This window comes from Elephas maximus, chromosome 1 (genome assembly GCF_024166365.1).
Source record: "Elephas maximus indicus isolate mEleMax1 chromosome 1, mEleMax1 primary haplotype, whole genome shotgun sequence".
NCBI classification, from domain to species: domain Eukaryota; kingdom Metazoa; phylum Chordata; class Mammalia; order Proboscidea; family Elephantidae; genus Elephas; species Elephas maximus.
The window spans coordinates 96354904-96377716 of NC_064819.1; the positions used below are offsets into that span (position 1 = coordinate 96354904).

At 55.5% G+C, this 22813-nt stretch overlaps 2 protein-coding genes across 2 annotated transcripts; one reads left to right on the top strand and one right to left on the bottom strand.

Moving 5' to 3' along the window:
- Positions 1-2487: 2487 nt before the first annotated feature.
- Positions 2488-8493, bottom strand: BAK1 (BCL2 antagonist/killer 1). Its single transcript, XM_049890294.1, has 6 exons — positions 8241-8493; positions 6051-6151; positions 4578-4713; positions 4079-4222; positions 2797-2977; positions 2488-2657 (listed from the first exon to the last, which is right to left on the bottom strand). Exons 2-6 carry the CDS (start codon positions 6118-6120, stop codon positions 2550-2552), a joined length of 639 nt encoding a protein of 212 aa, XP_049746251.1. The 5' UTR covers positions 6121-6151; positions 8241-8493; the 3' UTR covers positions 2488-2549.
- A 991-nt stretch (positions 8494-9484) lies between these two features.
- On the top strand, positions 9485-15039 carry LOC126068193 (gametogenetin-binding protein 1-like). Its single transcript, XM_049870672.1, has 6 exons — positions 9485-9963; positions 10675-10763; positions 11297-11391; positions 11607-11757; positions 12713-12852; positions 14799-15039. Exons 1-6 carry the CDS (start codon positions 9485-9487, stop codon positions 14847-14849), a joined length of 1005 nt encoding a protein of 334 aa, XP_049726629.1. The 3' UTR covers positions 14850-15039.
- The last annotated feature ends 7774 nt before the right edge of the window (positions 15040-22813 follow it).

Here is a 22813-nt window from a genome sequence, read left to right on the forward strand (position 1 = left end):
GCACGCGTGCGTAGCCGATGCTGCTCCGGGCATCTTAGACTCGGGCACCCACGCAGCTTCAGCTGTCTTCAACCGGTTGGTGCTGTGACGAGGCCGCTGCATGCGCGGGTGGAGAGGCGACCCTGCACCCCCACCCCATCTCCTAACCCTTTTGCGGGCCTGTGCACCAAAGACCATCTGTCCTCATTCCCGCCACTCTGACCTCCACCTAAAACCTCTAGCTACAGCTCCCCGGGTTACTCTGGGAAGGTGCCTCAGTTTCCTTGTCTGTAAAGTGGAAGTTTAAGGCCTCAAAGGTCACCCAAGGTCATCAGCTATTATACTTACTGATTAGGCACCAATGATAAATTCTTACCATGAAGCCTGGCACATAGTGTGTTCAGTAAATGTCCAGAAGAGTTTCCTGCAGGAGCTTGCAGAGTGTCTTAGAGCAACCACCTTTCTAGCCACCACTGCCTGCAGCTCTGTCTTTTCCAAGGGCTGTCTTCCCCCATGATTGCATCCCTGCCTGTACTTTTTGACAACCTTGTTGGAGTTGCAAGGGGTTTGAGAGGCCAGTACCCTGGGGCATGAAAGTGAAGCTCATGAGTCCTCTTGAACTTGCATGGGACCATTTTGGAAGGCAGTCAGAAGAGCAGACCAGGGTGCCCAAGACTGGAAAGACTGCAGATTTTGGAACATTTAAACGCCCCCATGCTTGTTATTTTTTATCACCCCTGGCTGCGTCCCCACAGGGACTCCCATGCAGCATAAAACCCCTAGAATGAAAAGCCCCGTGTGTGTGCTGGCTGTGGGGGACATTATGAAGGGGGAGCTGAAACACTGTGTCCCAGGAAGAGCCAGGCGTGGGGGACAAGGGTGTTCAGGGCCAGTGTGGGTGGTGGCCCCAGGGAGGGAGAGGAATTCGGGCCTGGTCTAAGGTGGTATGTGGGATCCCCAGGCACGTGCAGCTGCTTCAACAGATCTGAAGCCAGGGCCCAGAGCCTGGAACCCCTGACTTCCTAAGGGGGTAGGAAACTGAAACCCAAGGAGATAGGTGTGTTGGGGGTGGTGGGGGGCGGAAAATGGGTTAGAGAGGGGGTAGGGAAGGACCAAAGCCTTCCAGGGGGCTGGGGGCACTGGAGCACCATACCCAGCCCTGTTGGGGATTCTGAAGGCCTGATTGGAGATCTGATTCAGTAATACCCCTGGTAAATCCCAGGCGTGCCTAGGTTCCCCCACTCCAGAGGATACAACAATGACCAACCAGGGGATTGCACAGTTTATTTTCAAACACACTCTGAGGATGTGGGGCGGTGGGGGGGTCCATCTGCCCCCCATGTATTTGGCTTAACCAAGAATTTCTCCTCCGCTACCTCCAACCCCTAGGCCGTCAGGATAGACAAGGCACTCATCCCCCCCGGTGGGTCTGAGGCAGGTGAGGAGCTGGGAGGTGGGGGGTGAGAGGGGTGAGGGAGAGGGTAGAGTTCAAGTATTCACAGTTTCCCCATGCCCACCCTCAGATTACACTGTGCCCATGCCATGACAGAGGGGAAAGGGGTCAACTCTGGGATTCCTAGTGGTGTTACTAGCCCTTCTCCCACTTAGAAATCTCAAAATGAGCTCCCTGCCCCTTTTTCCTGACAATAACAAACCACAGTCCTGAACCCTGTAGTCTGGGCAAGGAGGCCCATACTTCACTTGCCCAAGGCCCCTGTCTTCCTCACATGGAAGGATGGGAGGGGCATAGTCCTTCATCTGTAGTGAATGGGCTGGGAGCCAGTGTTTATAAGGTGGAAAAGAGAACCCTCAGGAGGTAGGGCTGGAGGGTCCTGATGGATAAGTCAGGCAGCTCTTCTCTGCGCCATTCCCCTACCTCACTCTACCCCAGGCCCAGAATCCCTGAGAGTCCAGTCAAAAAGGGAATATGGGGTGGAGGGTGGGAAAGCTGAGCAGGACCACAGGCTTAGGTCTGTGAAGCAGGGAGGGCCAGGGCTGGGCTCTATCCCAGCTCTCAAGCTCTGACCTTCTAGAATAAGCTGAATCCTGGGGACCACAAGGGAGGCCTACTGATTCCCACCTCCCAAATGCCTAGGACAGAGTGGTAGGACTCGGGTTGGGATCTCCCAAGGGTATTATAAAAAGCTAAAACCATTAAAAAAATGCCCTGGGGAGAACTGCTTTCAGCATCTTGTCTCTCCAGGTGATCAATCTCCCCGGGGCCCAGCAGACAGGGCGGAAGGGGGAGGCTGCAGCCCCTCTCTGATAGGATGGGGCCCAGAGAGGGGGGCCCATTAGCACCATGCAATGTTGGGGCATCCCTGCAGTCTAACTGACCCCTGGGCAGGGGTCCCCCAGAGCTGGAGTACCCACTTGCTAAAGCTTCTGTATCCCTGCCCCTTTTTCCTGACAATAACAAAGGTGACCCCTGCAGGGGAGGGAAGTGAAGGGGAGGGGAGGGGAGGGGAGGGGAGGGGAGGGGAGGGGAGGGGAGGGGAGGGGAGGGGAGGGGAGGGGAGGGGAGGGGAGGGGAGGGGAGGGGAGGAAGGCTTGACATTCATGCAAGAGTCTCATCTGGGATCCCAGAATCTTCGTACCACATACTGGCCCAACAGAACCACAGCCAGAGCTATCAGCACATTCCAGATGGGACCATTGCCTAAGTCCAGGGCTGCAACCTGCCAGGAGAGACAGGGTGGTGACAGAGGGGTTAGAGGGGTTGGCAGAGCATACAACCCCCCGCCCCCGCCCTGGGGACAGAGCAGGTCTGGGAGGGGCAGCTCCTGCAGCACATGTGGCCAGCCCTCAGGCACTCACCCAGCCGCCCCTCTGTGCAATCCACCGGGCGATGCAGTGCTTCAGCATGAAATCTGCCACGAAGCTGGTCACGTGGCCCAGGAAGCCAGTCAGGCCATGCTGGTAGACGTGCAAGGCCAGGCGATAGCCAAAGCCTAGGAGAGCCACCACGCGGCCCCAGTTGATGCCGCTCTCAAACAGGCTGTAGGTAAAAAAGCATCCCATATTGTCTGTTGAGGACTCCCAGGAGGCAGCAGGCTGTTGTCCCTCTTCAACCCCCTGTACCTCCCACCCCTCTCCCAACTGGAAAGCAAAATGGCTTAGCTGTGAATCCAGGCCACAGAGGCTGCCCCAGCCTGGCCTTGATTTGGAAAAAGCTTGGTTCTCTGTGAAAGGAGAAAGCTCAGAGGGCAGCTGAGCTGGATGCTGCCACCAGGGTGTGGCCCTGAAGTCTACAGGTGCAAAGTGGCATGGAGATGGCAGAGGGCAGAATGAGCAGATGGAGGCAGCAGGGAGATTACCTGTGGGTGTTGCTGCTGGCCTGGCAGCCCGAGGGACAGCCGAGAGAGAAGACAGAAGAGGAGGTTAGGACAGGTCCCAGAAACACAGTGGTGGGGGTGGGAGTGGGCCTCCAAGGACAGGGGCAGGACATTAGCACCAACTCTAAATCTATCACTTACTCCTAGCTTCACCCTCAGCTTCAAACCTGCATTGACATGAACCTCCCTCACTCAGATGGTAACAATAGCTAGCGATTCCTAACTGTGGACGGTGCTATAAGCATAATTTCCTCATTTTACAGATGAGAAGACTGAGGGCTAGGAAGTTTCACAAAACCAGTAAGCGGCAAAGCTGGAATCTGAACCTAGCTTTGGGCTCTCTAACCACTACACCAGATTGCCTCATAGATGTCATATTATACTAAATGGAAGCCATTCTTAGGGCCTGGTAGAGGTTAGCAACCTTACCATCTTCTGTGTGGAACATGGTTCCAGACTGGAAGGAGGGCTGTCTTACAGCTAGGCTGGGGAGCTGTGGGAACATCCCCACTCATGGCCTCTCTAAAGTTCTTGGTCTAACCAGTCAAGTCCTCAGTGTCAGAGCTCAAAAGATGAGGAGTCTGAGGCCCAGAGAGAGCAAGACAGGTAGCCAAGGCCAGTAGTGAGTTAACAGCAGATCCAGGACCGGAGACGGGTCTGCTGACACTGTTAGAGGAACCCATCACATGGGTAGGGACACAGCGTGTAGTGACAGGACAGCAGGGAGGCAGTGGCTGGAATGCATGGAGAGGGGGCCGCGCTACCTCGAGGCAATCTTGATGAAGTACTGGGAAGCGTTCTGTGGTGTTGGCTGCAGGTGCTGCAACATGGTCTGGAACTCCACATCGTAGCGCCGGTTGATATCATCCCCGATGATGGCAAGCTGCCGACCCACCTGCCCCATGACACTGGAGGGACGGGAGGCAGGTGGGTGAACAGACAAATGGGCACACAGCACACAGTAGGGCTGGCCTCACAGCAAAGCGGTTCTGCTCAAGACACCCTGGCCCTGTGCACCCCTCCTTGGAGGTCCCTGACAGAGTTCTCAGCACATGAAAGCTGGGCTCAGGGGCAATGAGCAGGTGTGGGCTAAAATAAAATGGCGCAAGGTCCCAGATGGGTGTGGGAACCCGAAATGAAAAAAGAGCAACAATGGGAGAAGGACAAGTCTCCCTAGGCCTCCCCAAGTCCAGAACTTACCCATTGACCCCGGGTGGGCCCCTCCTCCCTGATGTCCCTGTGGGCCCCGGGGTCACTGCTCACCTGTTAGGCTCCAGGGGCAAGGAGACCATCTCCGGGTCAGCGGGTGTGGCCGCCCCTTCGGCCTCCTGCTCCTGCTGATGGCGGTAAAAGACGTAACTGCGGAAAACATCCTCCGCGTCCCTGGCTACCTGCACCTCTGAGGATCAAAGCTGACAGTCAGGGAGGGAGAGCCAATCCCAGTACCCCACCCTTTGTGGGTTCTTCAAGGCTAGTGGTCCTCTCCTGGGAACAGAAATGTCCCTACTCCCACCCCTTAGTTAATAAAAAAAACCATTACCGTCAAGCCTATTCTGACTCATAGTGACCCTATAGGTCAGAGTAGAACTGCCCCATAGGATTTCCAAGGAGCAGATGGTAGATTTGAACTGCTGACTTTTTGGTTAGCAGAGGAGCTCTTAGCCACTGGCTCCACCAGGGCTCTCACCCCTTAGTTAACATCTAGTAAACATTTAGTGGGAAGTGTGGTGGTTAAGAGCTTGGCTGCTAACCAAAAGGCCGGCAGTTCAAATACACCCGCCGCTCCTTGGAAACCCTATGGCGCAGTTTCTACTCTGTCCTATAGGGTCACTATGAGTCAGAATCAACTCAATGACAATGTGTTTTTAAACATACAAAAAAAAAACCCTCTAATGCTTACTCTGCTGGGTACTGTCCAGACAGACACTTTTCATTTAACCCTCATAACAGCCCTTTGAAGTAGGTGATCCCCACTTTACAGATGGGGAAACTGAGACACGGGGCATGTAAGTAACTTGTACAAGATTACACAGCTAGAACAAGCAGGGGAGCCAGGCTATAATCACAGGCACTTGGGCTCCCGAGTATTTTGGTGTATATAAGGTACCCATACCTGTGGCTCCAGAAACATGAGAAACACATTTGAAACTGTGGCTTTGGGCCTAGAAAAGTCAAATAGGGAAATAGGGACAGAGCTGGGACCTAGACTTGTGTGGTAGACCCTGAGCTCCAGGCTTCCCTGACCACCCCCTTGGAAGAGGGAGGGAGGGCACCCATCTTACTTCTTCCCCCAAAGTCACCACAATTGCTCTCCCTGTTTAGCTGACCTGACTCGATGATAAGCCAATTTACTTCCTTCTTTCTCCTCCTACAAGGATACAACATCCACGCCTCATTCTTTCCTCCTTCCTCAGCCCCTGATTCCACCCCTCTGCCCCAGGATGGCGCAGTGCCCATCTTCCCATTCACTCCCTGGCCTCTCTCAGCCTCTGGAGCCTCCCCCGCCAAGACTCCTCCCCTTCCCAGGGCTTAAACTTGACTGCAGCTCCAGCTTCTGAGCTCAACAGGCCACCTGCATTGGGCAGGGAGATACTTTTGGCCTTTCTCCAAGGTGGGGAAACTGAGGCTGGAGAGCCTGCCCACAAGTCCTGGCCCTGTCCACTTCCACTCTCTCCATGCACACAGACAGCCCTGTGGTTATGTGATGAGTGATGGAGGGGGCAGGAAGATCATTACCAGAAGTGGAGGGTGGAGTAGAGTCTCCACAGTCCTGCCCGGGAGGACCCGGGCCTTGCCCAGATGCCATTTTTCAGGTTCTAGTGGAGGACAGCGTCAGCCTGTGGGGACGGGTGAGAAAAAGCAGAGATAGGGATGAGCAAGGAGTACTAACTGCGGATTCCAGAGAGGTTCCCAGGCCACACAGCAGGGAGGGCTCCCCCACTCCTGGAACAACCCCCCAGCCCTTGCTCTAGCCACTTCTTATCCCACCACCGAGGGTCCCTGTGGAGTCTGCTGGGCAAAAGCAGAATTTATCAAGCATTTTAACTGGTAACCCTGAATAGATGGTGCGGTGAGAGAGGTGAGGCAGCCAAAGACATGCCGAGTGTGTGGTCAAGATTCACGCCCAGCTCTCTGCACCCTGGTGTCCTCAATGGGCACCCAGGGCCTCTGGGGAGGGTGTGGCTGCTGCAGCGGCCTCGTGGAGCTCAGTCCCATTTCACCTCAAGTGAGACTAGTTCTTCCAGCTGCTCCTGGGACCTCCTGTACCCTACCCAGCAACGCTTACCACAAGCTTGCCACCTCTAGCCAATGACCCATGAAGTTCTTCTCGGAGGCCCTACTTCCCCCTGGCCAGTCAGAACACACCTGTTTTCCAACTCAGGCTATCTAGCCCCAAACATTTCCTGAGTGCCTACTATATACTCCTACCACTTATGAGCACTTGCCTGGTATTGGGCGTTGAAAACTCACATTAACCCAGTGAGGTAAGTATCATTGTACCCATTTCACAGGTGGGAGAAGTGAAGCATGGGGTGGTTAGTGCCACATAGCTAGTCAAGGAAACTCAGGTTGGTTCTCTGAATCTCTGTGAGTTCATAAACTCAACACTCATTGGAGATTTATTTTCCAGTCTGTGGACCTGAGAGGGTGTCCATTTTCCCTTTACCTCCTGCCTGTACCCTCCCAACTCCTGCCTTGGAGTGAGCTGAAGAAGCAGGGCGTTCCTCACAGCCCCCACCCTGCCTCACACCACGCACCCACACCACACAGCTGCCCTCCTGCCCCAATTTCCCCTTTGCCCAGTCCTGGTCACAGGGCTGCTCTAGCGATCTGCTCTGTGAAGCCTGTTTGTGAAGAAAGAGCATTTCCTGGACTGAGCTTTCACTTTCAGTTTGCACCCCCTTCCAGGACCCCATTTTCCCTGAAGATGCCTCCATCACCCTGGTGAGAATGACCCATCCTCCTGGCCCTGAGGAGGGCTGCTCCACCCAGAGCCAAGCACAGCAGCCCCCTCCTCAGGGAGGGCCTCCGTACCTTCACCTTCCTCCCTCTCAGGCCTGGGGCCATCTTTTCCCAGGAGCCCTCCAAGAAGGGAATGGGCAAAGGTTGATCACCTGTGCACTCAGTTCTCCACCCCTCCACTTTCTCAGGGACACACCTAAGGCAGACCCCCCTCTCCTATGCCCGGGGGCACCAGGCCTCCTTAAAGCAGGCCTTTGCCTGGCACAACCCCATCCGGGCAGCTTCTTACTGGATAAGATGGCTTCCCTCCCCTCTGGTCCCTGAAACCTGGCATCCCAAGACCACAGGACAGGAGGATGCTGACTGCACCTCCAACCCCCTCTATCACCACCCCAGGGGTTCACTACCAGGAGCAGGCGGGTCCTCAGGGTCAGCAGTCTGCATCAACCTGGGCCTACCCCCGTCCCCCATTCCAAGTGGCCCAACTTCCTGGTAAGGGGAGTCCACTCTACCCCCACCTCCTGGGCTTGCTGCTACTGACTCTGGCCGAGTGTTCCCCAGTGGAGATGCCTGATCAGGCCTCAGACCCGGTCTAGGGCTCCTGGATGGCAGGAACCGCCCTGAAAGTTCTCTCCGGCTCTTGACCTTGGCTCTGACCTCCACCCCCACCCTCCAGACTGCTAAGGGTCCCAGTTCTCTGGCATCCGGTTTTCCAGCACCCCAGGGCCACAGCAAGACGGGAAGCCATCTAAGGGTCAGCAGCACGGAGCCCCAGCACAGCCAAACTCTCAGCGGAGTTTGGTGGAGCCGTGGAGGCAAGCCCTGAAGGCCTCCCCTTCCCCATCCACCTCCTCAAAAGCTCCCTGCCTCACCCTGGGGCTGGGGCTGGGGCTGGGGCTGGGGCTGGGGCTGGGGCTGGGGCTGCGATGAGGGCGTTGGAGGGGCAGTACCTCCCCAGCTTACCTGCGCGGAGCCTGGCCTAGACTGGGGATGGCTCAGCAGGGACGAGGCCTGGGATCCCAAGGGGCCAGCGGCTGCTCTCTGGGGCAGGATGCCTGCCCAGGCCCGGCTTCCAGGAATGGAAGTCAGTGCATTCCCGGCGTCTGGATGCCGCCTCAGCTTGTCCCGTGGCCGAAGGACCCGCGCAGAGCTGCAGATCATAGAGGTGCGGGGCCGCGCTTGCTCCAATCAGCTCCCTCTAGAGGAAGTTCCTCTGTGGCCGCCGGATGCGACACCCGTTCTCAGCCTGGCTCCCAGGCCAAGGGCAGCTCCCGCCCCGCCCCAGATCCAGCCAGGATGGAGCGGCTCCCCTCTCCCACTGCTTTGTCTACCCCTGACTCCCTGGCTTTGTCTTGGTCTTTTACCCCTTCCATCAATCAACACCAATAAAAAAGCCAGGATGGCGAAGTTTCTTAAGCACCCACCCGTGTGCCATGCACTTTAGCAACCTCATTGTCTCATCACATCTTCTCAACATCCCTTTCGGGTACGGTCAGTGAACTCTGCCCATTTTAAAGATGAACAAACTGAGGCTCAGCTGGTATATGGTACTCCCCCAAGGTCACTGAGCTGGGTTTATAATCAGGTCTGTAGGTGCCGCGGGGAATAATAATAATAAATGAGATTCAACCGATGCGCCAGCACCTTAGATACAAAACCCTGACGATCACAGGCAGGTAAACAGAGATGAAAACATGGTGAGGTCTGTGCTGCCCTCTGGGCATGCGTGAGCTGGGTGCTAAGGGGGCAGAGAAGAGGAAGGACGCATACTGTCTGGCATCAGGAAATGGTTCTCAGGGACAGGGCAAGCCCAGAAAGCTGGCTGGGTGGAGGTATGGGTAGAGTCCTCGACAGTGCCCTGCCCCATTCTGGGGATCCTAGTCCCTCCCAGCCTCTCCTGTTCACTCCCACCAGGCCTCCTGGGGCTCTCACCAAGATCCCCTCCCCCAAGTCTTCATCCCCCCCAGCTTCCTCAGACCCCCTGTCTCATCACCTGCCTGTCCCCTCTGCCCCTAACTACTCTCCCACCCACCCCATGCCCTACCAAAGTCACCCTCCCCACCCCACCCCCCACCTGACCTTTGCCTTCTAGAACTCCTGGAAGTTTCTAACTGGAAGTTTTCATTTGAAAACTCCTCCTGTTCTTAAGCAGTTGGTCCTGGGGTGACCACTAGGGCTCCTCCCTCTGAGTCAGGGTCCCCTTCAGGATGGAGGCCCCAGCTCCAACCCACCGACCCCGAATTTTGGGCCACTCCTCCATGTTCCGCTTTTTCCGTAACCTGATGAGGAGCAAGAGCAGCCCAAAGCGCTCTAACAAGGGACTAGCAAGAGGTGGGACGTGTCCCTCTCAAGAGCAGGATGCCGTCCACATGATGGATCGCCAGGGCCAAGAAGAGAGCAAGATCGAGCCACCCTCCATGCTGCCTGATGCCCTCATGGTAGCCACTCCCAAGGGCTCCCTGCACCTGCTACTGCATGATCCCTCATGCCTGGGGGTGGGGGATATGTGGCCCCAGACCCTCACCCCCATGGAGATCCTGCAGGTGCTGGCCCAGGGCAAAGAGGTGAAGTCGGTCCTGCCCAGAGGAAGTCAGGAGGTGCTGGGCAGCCTGTCTGAGAAGGAGGAGGAGGAAGAGAAGAACGAGGCAGCAAGGCAGGCCTCTGGGGATACAGGGGCCTCGGGCAGGTAAGGGGCTGGGGCTGTGGGTGGTGGCGATGGGGGAACCCTGGTGGGGAAAGGGCCTAGGATGTAAGATGGTGGAAGGATATGGGCCTGAGATAGGGGACCTAAGTTGAGCAGAGTCCAGGAACGGTAGTCCTTAGATGAGTAAAGGGCTGAACAGGGGCTGGGTATGGGGGCTGGGCGGTTAGGTGGTGGGGGAAGGAGCCAGGGATTAAAGGTAGGGCCAAGGTATGGAAGCATCAAGTGAGGGGAAGAGCCTGGAATTGGGGGGTTTGGGTGGGGGAGGAGGCAAAGACAAGGGTTCCCCCACAAGTGAGGGGGATGGGGGCACCATGAATGAAAGAGGGAGGGGCCAGGTCCCCTCAGCTCTGAGGAGCTGATGTGCCAGGGTGGTTGGGGCTCCCACTCCTGCTCCACCCTCCTTTTCCAAGGCCCACTCAACTCTGCCCTCCCTCCCCACCCTCTCTCCTATTTCCCAACCCCATGTGAAGAAGCAGAGACATACCTCCCCACACCCTCCTTACATGACTTTTGGGAAGGGATAGCCCCCCCTATGACAAAGACCCCAGAGGGCAGAACAGGGGGCTGCTGGGAGAGGGAGAACGGAAGGGGCTGAGTAGGGTGTGTCAGAGAGCCTTGGGGGAGGTTGGGGCACCCCCTGCCATATTTCTGGGCCCTACTCACCTCCCCCACCTGACTGTGGTTTGGAATCAGGATTGCTCAGGCTCTGGAGGTGGAGCAAGAATGCCTGCAGAGGGCCAAGACCTTTACCAGGGAGGAAGAGAAAGAGTATCTGCTTGACGGTGAGTGTGGCCCTCTTCCTCTAGGACTTCTCAGGGGTGTAGGGCCCGGCAGGACACAGGACACAGTCTGAGGAGACACTGGAGCCAGACTGCCTGGGTTTGAATCCCAACTACCTTGCCAAACTGTGTGATAATGGCAAGTTTCTCAACCTCTCTGTCTCAGCCTCCTCATTTATAAAATGGTCATATAATAGTACCTATCTCGGAGGGCAGAAACCCTGGTGGCGTAGTGCCGAAAGGTTGGCAGTTTGAATCTACCAGGTGTTCCTTGGAAACTCTATAGGGCAATTCTACTCTGTTCTATAGGGTGGCTATGAGTTGGAATCGAATTGGTTTTGGTTTTATCTCAGGGTAATTGCAAAGATTAAATGAGATGTTATTTGTAAAGTGCCTAGAATTGTGCCTGACACATAATTGGTGTTTGCTAAAGAAAGCAAAGAAACCCCACTCCCAGCTCAGGCCTCCCACATCCCTACCCTCCTGGGCCACCCCCTACAGCCATCAGCCTGGCAGTGACTGCTGTTCCTTCACAGGAGACCTCAAGCTGGCCTCCTCAAAGGCAGGGATGACTCCCTGGAACCACCTCCTCAGCTTGTACAAGCAGCTCCAGAAATCAGCCATGGCCAAGGTCTGTGGGACCAGCCTGGGGTGGTAGGGGTGGGAGTGAGGCCCCAATGGGTCCCCTCCCCCATGCCCAAATCTGGCTTGGGCCCAGGGACAGCAGTCCCTTTTCTTAACCCTTTGAGAGCTGTTTCCTCCCACTTCCTGTTGAATCTGGGGAGGGAGGCTGCAAGTGTGGGCCCTGGCCCTCCTCACTTACTCAGAGACCTGGCATCCTTCCAGTTTCCTCTCAAGGTCGGCTTGCCCCCAGAGAAGGATAAAGGGGAGGAAGAGGAAGTGGAGGAAGAGGACAGCTTATTTAACCTCTGTGTCCCAGGCATTGTCACCCTCCAATCACCACTGCATAAGACTTTTAGGTCAACGGATACAGTGGGTAAGTGTGGTGCCCCCTCCTCCCCTCCCAACCTGCCCCTTGGCCCAGGGAGCCCCCCGTTGGCCAGAGGCTCAGAAGTGCAATACCAGTTCTGACCACCAGGTGGTATCAGAGGACCTAAGATGATCGCCCCAGACCGGCGATCCGTGTGTTACCTCGGTGTGGCTGGGCTGGGTCTCGCCGGAAGGAGAAAGGGCCTCCTCCCTCCTGGCTGAGAGGCAGTGATGGGGGTTGTGATTGAGGCTGAGGCTCTTGGAGCGCCACCCTTTCCTCAGCCTAGATCGGGTAGCCCATTGCCTTGTAGCTACTTTGGAAAGCCACCTCCATTCCTGGTTTTCCCATCATGCATTGCTGTGTCCCCCCCCCCCCGCCCCCGCAGCAGCCTAGACATGGGGAGCAGTTGGTTTAGTGGTAATAACATAATACGATAAAATTATTGTTGGCACTTACGTAACTGTTACTATGAGCCAGACCCTATTCTAAGTACTTTTCACATGATGCCACATTGCAACTTCATGAGGTAGGTCCTATCATTATCTCCACTTCACAGTGAGGAAACTAAGGAGCAGAGAGCTTAAATAACTTCTCCAAAGTCACACAGCTAGTATGTAGCAGAGCTGGGACTTGAACCAGGCAGTTTGGGCTCTAGATCTATGCTTTTGAGTTTGTGGCTGGAGGGAGGGGGGCAGATGTCTGCCCTCCTACATGTCTTCAGGCTTTGCAGGAGGGAATCTGCGGAAAGTGAGCTTCCTGGGGAAGGCAGGGTGGTGGGGAGATGGTATCTGGCTGGTTCCAGGTAATGGAAGAAGAAAGAGCTACAGACCAGAGATCGAACAGGGGTGGGATGAGATTTGGAGAACAGGAACCCCCTTCTCTTCCTTGGGTCCCCAGCAGGTTGCTCCCCTCTTCTCCTGCCTCCACCCCTCCCCGCCCACCTCTCCGACTTGACTCGCAGGTTTCGTGGAGTCAGAGTTGAAGAAGCTTCTGGCCGTGCAACGGGAGTCCCGCCTCTGGAAGATGGGCAGCAAAGAGGGCCGGGAGCTGCTGGCCCAGCCAGAGATCACCCTGGAGGAGGCGGGCGTTGTGGATGGCCAGGTATGTCTAGCCCATCCTGACCTCCAGCTCTCTGCTTGCGGGCACCAGAGATAGTGGGGTTGGAGGCCTCTCATCTTCACAGGGCCTTGCCCCTGGCATCAGTCTACACTTTGGGGAGATATAACCTCTGCTTGGTGATGGTGTTTCTGAGATTAGGACCCTGGTCCCCTGCACTTGAGTGTGTGTGTGTGGCACACCCACTCACACACTTTTCCATCTATCTTTTTGTCTCTCACTGACCCAGATGTCCATTTTTAAGTCTTAGCTTTGCCTCACTTGCTGTGTGGGCTTGGACAAGTCCCTTCACCTCTCTGGGCCTCAGTTTCCTCATCTGTACAGTGAGGGGATTTTTCCAGACAGGCTGTAGGGCTTTTCTGTGCATCTGTAATTCATATAATGTTGCTGTTTTTCCATTCTCTGTCCCACTCCCACGCAGTTCCACAAACACACATAGATGCACTGGGTGGGTTTGAGGACCGCCGTCCTGCTCACCCTCCCCGACATCAGCCTTGGGGCTTAAAGATTAAGCTTCTCTGAGTGCACATTGATGGCTCTGTTGTTAGAAAACCTGTCTGTGCCTTTTTTGAGCTCAGTTCCATTTCATTCATCAGTTCAGTCTTTCATTCAGGATTTGCCCCTCTTGGTCCATGTAGCTGAGAAAAGGCAAGAGCATAGGGTTCAGAGACCAAGTTCTTTGGTCAGAGTGCCTGTTCCGCCTGACTTGCTCTGTGACTTTGAATATAGGCCTTGGTTACTCCACCTGCAAGGATCTGGGAGATGAAGAGTATGTAGCCATAGCTGTAAGGACACTCCTGGTGCCAGGGATTACGATCTTCTTACTCTCACTCCTTGGGGGTAATGGATACAGAAAGGCATCCTACTCGTTGTCCTAACCCTGCCCTCACGCCTGTCTCACAGGAGCCCCCTCTACCGTGCTGAACAAGCTGCGTCACCTCACCCACAACCGCACAGAGCAATAGCTCTGACAGGGCCTTCTCACTGTTCCCTTTTCAGGATTCTGATTCTTTCAGTCTGCTCTCATCCCTCCCTGCTCCTCCAGAACCACTTTCTAAGCCAGCCTGCCTGCTGGCGGTGGGAACCTAACCCAGTCCCAGTGGTCACAGCTCTGGGGTAGCGTGTGCAGTATTGGGGGGCCTAGGGAGTTCCTAAGGTCCTTGGGTGGTACCAAGTGATTTGCAATCAGCTGCTAACCTCAAGATTTGTGGTTCAGACCCACTCAGTGGCACTGCGGAAGAAAGGTCTGGTGACCAGCTTCCGAAAAGATTACAGCCAAGGAAACCCTATGGAGCAGTTCTATTCTGTAACACATGGGGTCACCATGAGCTGGAATCGATTTGACAGCAATGGGTTTGGCTTTTTTTTTTTTTTCAGGGAGTCCCTGGGTAGTGGCAAGTGAGGGCCCAGCCCAGTCCTCACTTTGGAGACAGAGCTGCCTCAGGAATACCTCTCTCGCTTGGGTGTTTCAAGGGTCCTGGCCTCATCATCCCCTCCCCCCACTCTCTCTGTATCTGCCCTCAGGGACATCAAGCTGAGGGGGAAGGAAGTCCCTCCCCACCTTTGGGGAATGCTGGGGACCTGGGGGAGGGGCACTGAGGCAGCTGAAGCACCACCCTAAACTGGCGGGGAGGGCACCAAGCCCCCTTGGCATGGTGTCCAGGACAGCGGTGAAGGAAGGGAGGGGTTGGCTGTGGTACCTGACTCCTGGAACTTCCAAGGAGTTCCCGTAAGTTGGAGGGAGAAAGGTCCCTCCATGAAGTAGTGGGGGAGGGAGCTGGGTCAGCTGTGGGGATGTGGGGAAGGTCTAGAAAAGGTGGTTCTGGGAACTTGTCACTTGGGAGTAGATGGGAAGGTTATGGGGTGCAGAGCAGGGCCGGGAGGGAGCCCGAAAAAGCTGAGGCATCTTCCTTCACCCCTTCTGCCCCCAGCACCTGCTGCTCGAGGAGATGGACGAGATGGGGAACTGGCCTCCAGAGTGAAGCGGGCACTGGCCCTGAGTCTGCCCTGCCTGGGATGTGTCCCCCTCTTCTTAGGGCATATCCAAGGAGCCCCTAGGGCCAAGCGGTCCTGGAATGACCAGTGTCCTTGTGTCTGCAGGGTGGGCTGGCCCAGCACTGCCCCACCATTGGATCCAGGCCTGCAGTGTTGGTAATAAAAACCCAGTTTGCTTTTGGTGGCTCTTCTGTCTGTCTTTGGACCCCACCACTTCATCCTCAGCTTCATCCAAGCCCAGTCTGTCCAGGATCTCAGTCTAATCCCCAGTCTGTACCCTGGGGGCTGCCAGGGTGTGGCTGCAGAGCCCTGGTCTCTGGTGGGATCTCTGCAGCAGGGCCCTGGAGCCAGGAGGACGGGAGGTAGGGTGGGCCCAACATGGGAGTGGGAGACAGCCCACCTCCAGATTGCCAGGGAGGCCCTGCTGCCCACAGTCCTGCGCTTGCTGGGAGGAGCTTCCCTGACATCCCTCCCTCCTCGAGTTCCCCAAGTTCCCAGGCCATGTTTGTGGCCTCACCAGGAGGATCCGGGAATTCTCTGGCAGGAAGTTCCTGCCCAGCTAGCTAAGGGACAAAGCCAGGAAAGCAGCGGCCCTGGGACCCTGGGGACCGCCTCAGCTATTTAGGGCCCCTGACTCAGGAGGCCTGGGCTGGGAGAACAGACGACAGGTCCCTGGGGTTGATGCAGGAGGGGCGGGTCCCAGGCTGGAGCAACCATCCTTTGCAACCCCATGGTTGGGGGGGGTAGTCCTGGTTTAGACACCAGGGGGCACTGTTTGTCAGGAGGCTCTGCTGACCTCCCTGTAAACCTGTTGCTTTGGAGGATGGCCAATTCCTCCCCTCTGCCTGGGTGCAGGCCAAGCTTCTAAGCATATATATGAAAGAGAGCAGCACTCCTGTTTATGGTAGCTTGTCTGACGTTCCCCACTGACCCCTACCACGTCCTTCATTACTGTGTCCAATCTGAGGACTGCTGCAGAGCTGAAGTTCAATGTCAGAACATGGCTGCCATTCTTAATAATTACTAGGATTGATAGCAACAAATGTTTGCTGGAGAGATGAGCCCATAGCCACATGCTTGGGTTGAGGTGGGGAGCTGTACACACCTGGCCCCAGCCCAGCCCAGCCCAGTGAAGCTGGAAGTCCCCTCCACCCCTCAATCCGGCTGGAGGGTGGCAATCAGAAGGGGGAGGGCTCAGAGAGGCTATCATCTCTTAAATGGGGCTGAGGGCTTTCTCCTGGGCTTCTTGGCCAGAGTCAATGGAGTCCTTGACTCAGGTTCTGAGCTAGGGGCTGGTGGAAAGACCCATCTGGACTGTCCCCCTGAGTCAGCTGGGAGGTGGCCTTGTGACCAGATGACTCACCTGTGCCCTAATTGTCCTACTAACCATTTCCTCCAAGAGTGCAGGCTGTTGTGTGTGTGGGCGGGGGGGTGTTAATTTTTATTGTGTTTTAAGTGAAAGTTTATAAATCAAGTCAGTCTCTCATACAAAAATTTATATACACCTTGCTTTTTTAAATATATTCCTAATTGCTCTCCCCCTAATGAGACAGCACACTCCTTCCCTCCACTCTCTCTCCTTGTGTGTATTCGGGCAGCTTTGGCCCCCTCTGCCCTCTCATCTCCCCTCCAGCCAGGAGATGCCCACATAGTCTAATGTGTCTACTTGATCCAAGAAGTTCATTCCTCACCAGTATCATCTTCTATCCCACAGTCTAGTCCAACCCCAAAGAGTTGGCTTTGGGAATGGTTCCTGTCTTGGGCTAACAGAAGGCCTGGGGACCACGACCTCCGGGGTCCTTCCAGTCTCAGTCAGACCATTAATGGGGGGGGTTGAAGGGTGGCCTGTGGGCTCCGTGGGTACACCTGGCCCCTGCCCCAGCCCACATGGACATAGCACTCACTCTGGCCCCACCCCCTGTTTATGGGCCCCATGGAGAGAACACCTCTCCTTCTGATCAGGCCTAGGTTGGAGAGGGAATCCCAGGCCCCGATCCCCCCAGTACAGAGCTTCTGCCTATCCTGTACCATTGCCCCCTGGGTCAGGCTTGCCTCCTGGGCCTATCTGGGCACAGGAAGGCATAACACAGGATTGAGGTAGGCTGGGCCCCTGCTGGCAGCTCAGGATCCTTGACTTCTTTTGAGAATAAAGTGGTCACTCAAGCCACCTCAGCTTCTGGGCTGTGGCCACCCCATTTCAGGGACAGGAGCATCTCAATCTCAGAGCCCACAGGGTGGGGGCTGCTGGGTAGTGAGCAGAGCAGAAACTTTGGTTTTACTACCTGGGACCCAGGCTGGTCCCTCCCTCCTCTGCTCCTCATTTTTCCTTTCTGTCAGTGAGGAACAGGCTATCTCCAGTCCACTCCCAAGATTCCTGTGACTACAGAGGAGAGTGCCTCTGAGACCAGGAAGTGTGGCAGCTGGTCCTGTAGCTGTAGCAGGAGGGGGATCTGCGTGCACCACAGCCATGAGGGCTTGTTCCTGGCCTCACAGGGCTCCTGGGCTGGTTTCTGTGGATGGGCCTGGCCAGTCACTCATGGGTGGGATAGGCAGGGGCGAGGTGGCCCAAGGACCTGCTGTGGGGTCTAAAATGCCCCCAAACAATCAATCAGGTCTTAGGGTGAGGCCTTCATCCTGGAGAGACAACTGGTTTGTGGATCGGCAGGCCAGGGGGGTTGGGGGGGAGTGGTGGGGATCATGTACCGTTTACCAGTGACTGAAGCTGATGGTGGGAGGCCCCGAGAGTGAGTGTAGAGGGTGGGTCTTGGGCTCAAGGCCAACATGGAGACAGGCCAGGCATGTCCGATGGGCCTTGAGGGAACACTGCAGACACATCTGTGGGTCAGACCTGGGAACTGGTTGTGTTTTAAAGGTGCCGTCCTCTCCTGGATGTACAGACAGCCAGGGTAGGGCTGCCAAGAACAGCTGTGCAGGCTGAAGGGCAAGAAAGATCTGAAACCCAGTCCACTGGGCTCGGCTCACCAGCCATGCTCCCTTGCCAGTGTTGTGTCCACCTTGAGGGGGAGCCTTTTTCTAACTTGTCCAAAAGGGTCTATTGGGCTGGCAGTGGCCCTGGTCAGGCCCATGGAAGTTAAGTTGGGTCTTTATGTGAGGACTTGCCAAGTCTCTGTCACTGTCTGGGATTCTCTCTTCTCCTTTATCTATTGTCTCTCTCTATTGGTACCTGTGTGTTTCTGTCTCTCTCTCTCTCCCTGTGCTTCTCTGTGTGTGTGTGTGTGTCTGTCTGTCTGTCTTTTTCTCACTGTATCCCTGGTAGGACAGAGGTGAGAAAAGCAGTCCTGAGGTCCATCCTGAGGGTATTTTGGGGACTCACTGGTGGCTGAAAGGAAGGCAGTAGGTGGGGCCATCTGGGAGCTGGGAGTAGGATAGGTGGACCGAGGGAAATCTGGGCACATCAAAGCTGGAGGCCGTGGGATGCCCCTCCCTGGAGGCCCCTGGCCAGGAACCCCAGGGGGATGCTGCTTGGGTCCCCAACTGGGGTCACTGGTAGCCAGCTGGGGTGAGAGGGAAGGTAAAACTGTTATTTTCCAGCTGGGAAATGAGATGGAGATCAGGAAGGTAGAGGGAAGAGACTGGACTGGGTTGGAACCTCTGCTCTGACTCTGAGAAACGCATGTGACTGCAGACAGATCCCATGCCTCTCTGAATCTCAGTTTCCACATCTGTGAAATGGGCGGATCCCAGGCTTCTTGTGTGGGCTGAATGAAGTGCTGTATGACTCATAGAGGTTTCTCAAAGAATACATGGAACAAATACTTATTAAGCTCCTAGTACATCTCAGTTCTGTTCTGGGGACTGGGGAATAGAGAAGTGAACAAGACATACAAAACCTGCACTTTTTTGGAGTTTATATCATTACTATGGGGACAGGCAGTAAACAGTAATATTTGAGGGGTGACAAGTATATGAAGAAAAACGAAGGTGCGTAATGTGATAGAGAGACCCCAAGGATGCTGTTTTAGACAAGGGCATGGAATGGGAAAGGCCCCTCTGAGGAGGTCATATGTAGGCAGGGACCTGCAGGAAGTGAGGGAGGGAGCCATGAGGGAAAGGGCATTACAGGCAGAGGGAACAGCCAGTGCAAATGCCCTGAGGCAGGAGAAGGCCTGGGGTGTTTGAGGAAGGGGAAGGAGGCCTGTGCTGCTGGCCGGGAGTGAGTGAGAGGGGACTAACAGGAGGTGAAATCAGAAAGGAAGTTAAGAAGATAGCGTACTTTGGCGGCCAGGCATTTTTTAGGATGCGGCTGTGAGGGGGTGCTTGACCACTAGGGGGCGCGCCTTGGCCCATTCGTCCGTGCAGAGGTCAGCTAACTAGTCTCTCCCGGCTTGGGTACCTCCGACGCCCGCCCCACAGGGTGGAGCGGGGGCCGCCTGGGGCGTGGAGTCCAGGAAGGGGTTGTCGAAGGCACGTGGGCGGCCGGGTCACGCGTGGGCAAACGCAAAGGGAGGGCGGGAGGAGGCGGTTGGCAGCGGCAGGGCGCGTGCGCACCAAAGCACGGTAAATGCGTCCTGACTACGCAGCCTGGACTGTCCTGGGCTTCGGCTCGCCGAGAGTGCGCACCAGAGCCAGCGCGTGTCGGGACGTTTCTGCACCCTCTGGGCCCTCACTGGGATGGATGTCAGTGGAGCTCAGGGCTTCCTGTAGTGAAGGCAGTTTGATGTAAGTCGTCAGCAGACACGGATAAGACACATCCCTACCTTCATGAAGTTCACAGCCTGGTGGGGGAGGGGAGCAACAGGCTCATGCCATGAAAATAAAATTATGATGCTGTAATAGTTTGGGAGAGCAGGGAGGAATCCGGAAGGCTTCAAGGAGGAGAGACATCATTTGTGATTTGTGCAGGAGGAGGAATTTGACAGGGGAAGTAAGGGGGAGGGAGAACTGCAGGAGCAAAGTCACAGAGATGGGAAAGTGTCCTGTCTGCAACAGGACCCCGTGACCACCTCCCTGACCAAACCGGAGATCGGGGACCATCATGGACTCCTCTGTCGTCCTTGTTTATTCCACCTGGTTACACGGCTTCTTGCACTCCCTGCCATGATGCTGACCCTCCCCCTCCGCACTCTCAGTGCCTTTGCTCAGGCCCTGCTGAATCACTGCCACAATGCAGATGCAGAAGCCTCTCAGTGCCCCTGCCTGCAGGTGTCGGGAAGGCGGGCCCTGTTGGGCACTGAATCCATGTCTGCAGTGTCAGGCATGGTGGCTGGCACAGAGCAGACTCAATTCACGGTTCGGGACTGAATGAAGGGGTGGGAGGTATGGCAGATGGGGAGGTGGAAGGGGTTCGAGGACAGGGGCGTGTTGGAACTGAAGAGGTAGGCAGGGATCATATTGCAAGGGGCCTTGTATGCCAACCTAGGCCAGGCAGGGAGCCATGGAGGACGGTAAAGCTGGGGAAGTGGCATGGACAGATGTACAGAGGGAGGATGGAGTGGAGGGGATGAGGCCAATTAGGGGAGGTGGTGTCAGCCTGAGCTGGGACAGTAGCAGATGGGCTGGACAGTAGGACACTCCAGCCCCCATCCCATTGCCATCGAGTCTTCTCTGATACATAGCAACCCTATATGACAGAGTAGAACGACTCCATAGGGTTTCCAAGGCTAAAATCTATACAGAAGCAGACTGCTACATCTTTCTTCAGGGTATCGCCTGGTGAGTTTGAACTGCTGACCTTTCTCTTTGGACCAGCTGGTGAGTTTGGAGTCCTTGAACCACCAAGTGCTTAACAAGAGCACCTCAAGGACTCCTGGATACTCCAGCAATGGTTGTTAGCTGGGGGCAGTCTTGTCCTCCAGGGGACATTTGGCAACATCTGGAGACATTTTTGGCTGTCACAACTTGGGAGGGGCGAGGGCTACTACTAGCATCTGGTGAGTAAAGGCCACAGATGCTGCTAAGTATCCTACGATGCACAGGACAGCCCCATAACGAAGATTATTCGGCCCCAAACGCCAGTGGTGCCGAGGTTGAGAAATCCTGAACGTTAGCGGCGTGACGACATTGGACAGGCCACTTAACCTCTCTGGGCATCACTTTCCACATCTCGAATACAGGTTATTGGGAAGATTAAATAGGTTAATACATGTTCAGTACCTAGAAAAGTGCCCGATGTATACTAAGCACTAGGTAACATGAGCTGTTGTTTTAAAGCATAAATCTGGTAGGTCCCTCCTCTGCTGAAAACCCTGCTCTGGCTCCCCATTGCCCTGAGTCAGACCCAAAGTCCTCCCAGGGACCAATGAGGCCCTTTGCCATCTGTTCCCCCACCCACCTTTACCTTTCCACTCCATCTCCTGATACTCTCTTCCTGGTTCTCATGGCCTCCACTGGTCTCTTTGCTGTTCCTCGAACACAACACACTCCTACGTCAGAGCCTTTGCACTTGTTCCCTTTGCGTTGGAGGCTCTGCCCCTAGGAATCTATGTGACCCATTCCTTCACCTCCTTGAGGTCTCTGCTCAGCTGTCACCTTTTCAGAAAGGTCTTTCTTTATGTAGCCACTTTATGTCAAAAAAAAAAAAGCATCTGTCCCCATATCCCCCAGTGGCTGTCCCTGTGCCCCTGCCCTGGTTTATTTCTCTCCAGAACACTTCATTTATCTGACATATGGTATATTTTATTTACGTGTGTGTGTATTGTCTCTCTTAATTGGAATGGAGTTTCATGAGGGGAGGCATCTTTGTCTGTTTTGTTTACTGCTGTATCCCCAGCGCCTAGAGCCTTAACTGGCACTTACGAGGTGTTCCTTAATATTGCCTAAAAGAGTGAATTTAGTAGAGCAAACGAAACATTCCACCAGGGATCAGAGAGGTAGGAGGGGAATGGAGAGAAGCTGGAATTGTGCAGCAGGGCAGAGGGTCTAAGTGGACGTCTTAGAGGGGCGAAGGTCCTGGTGTTGCCTAGGGCTCAGAGCCTTGCTTGTCCGCCCACCCCAAACCCTCCCATCCCCACCTCCTTGCTGGGGTCCTCCTGCGGCTGTGCCTTGCTCTGCCTGCCAGGCCCTGGACGTGGCACTTCCAGCCCAGGCGGGCAGCCAGGCCTGAACAATACATCCTTTCCCCTCTGATAAGCTGCCTCCTTTCGGGGGCCTGCAGCGAAGGACGTGTCCTGCTGCTCAGGAAGTACCCGGGCGGGCCTCTGGAGTAGGCACAGGGCTGGGCGTCTGCCACCTTGGCAGCCATCCTACCCAGAGACTGGGCACAGAGGAGCATGGGGCAGGGGCCGGGGCAGACCCCTGCCCACAAAATCCCTACCAAAAAAATTAAACCTATTGCTGTCAAGTTGATTCAGTCTCATGGCCACCCTGTGTGTTACAGAAGAGAACCACACCATAGGGCTTTCTTGGCTGTAATCTTTACAGGAGCAGACTGCCAGGCCTTTCTTCCATGGAGCCGCTGGGTGGGTTCAAACTGCCAACCTTTAGGTTAGTAGTCAAGCACAAACTGCAACACCCAGGGAGCTTATGTCCACCCACTCCTCACTAATTTATTCATTCGACACATCTCTATAGGGGACCTGTCAGAGTACTACTGTGAACAAGTCAGACAAGCCTCTGCCCTCCTGGGACTCACATTCCTGAGGGGAGATGAGGAAGAATGGGGGGACCAGCTGTTACACACTGGGGTGATGGCCTGCCTCGGGCAACTTCACCCTGGGCTACTATGGTATGAGGTGTGCTGAAGGCTTGGAATGGCCCCAGAAACAGTGGGGCAGCCTGGTTCTGAAGGGATGCCTCTTGGACTCAGAGAGGGAACTGAGGACCTTGGGCCTCCTGGGCTTCTCTGGCCTCCCAAACCCCCCTCTCCTCCCCTCCCACAGGTGTTTCCATGGTTGATAGTGTGCAGCTAGGAAGCTGAGGTCATTTCTGATGAGTGGCTCCCCTTCTTCCCCCTTCTCACTTAGCTGGCCCACCCTGTGACCCTGAGGCTCAG

Bases quoted from the DNA above. Each gene is read 5' to 3' on its own strand.
- LOC126068193 (XM_049870672.1), top strand. From the start codon at position 9,485: ATGGAGGCCCCAGCTCCAACCCACCGACCCCGAATTTTGGGCCACTCC. The intron at 11,392-11,606 runs GTCTGTGGGACC...GCATCCTTCCAG, and splicing joins AGAAATCAGCCATGGCCAAG to TTTCCTCTCAAGGTCGGCTT. The intron at 11,758-12,712 runs GTAAGTGTGGTG...CTTGACTCGCAG, and splicing joins TAGGTCAACGGATACAGTGG to GTTTCGTGGAGTCAGAGTTG.
- BAK1 (XM_049890294.1), bottom strand. From the start codon at position 6,120: ATGGCATCTGGGCAAGGCCCGGGTCCTCCCGGGCAGGACTGTGGAGAC. The intron at 4,714-6,050 runs GTAATGATCTTC...TTTGATCCTCAG, and splicing joins TACTCCACCCTCCACTTCTG to AGGTGCAGGTAGCCAGGGAC. The intron at 4,223-4,577 runs GTGAGCAGTGAC...CCGTCCCTCCAG, and splicing joins TTGCCCCTGGAGCCTAACAG to TGTCATGGGGCAGGTGGGTC.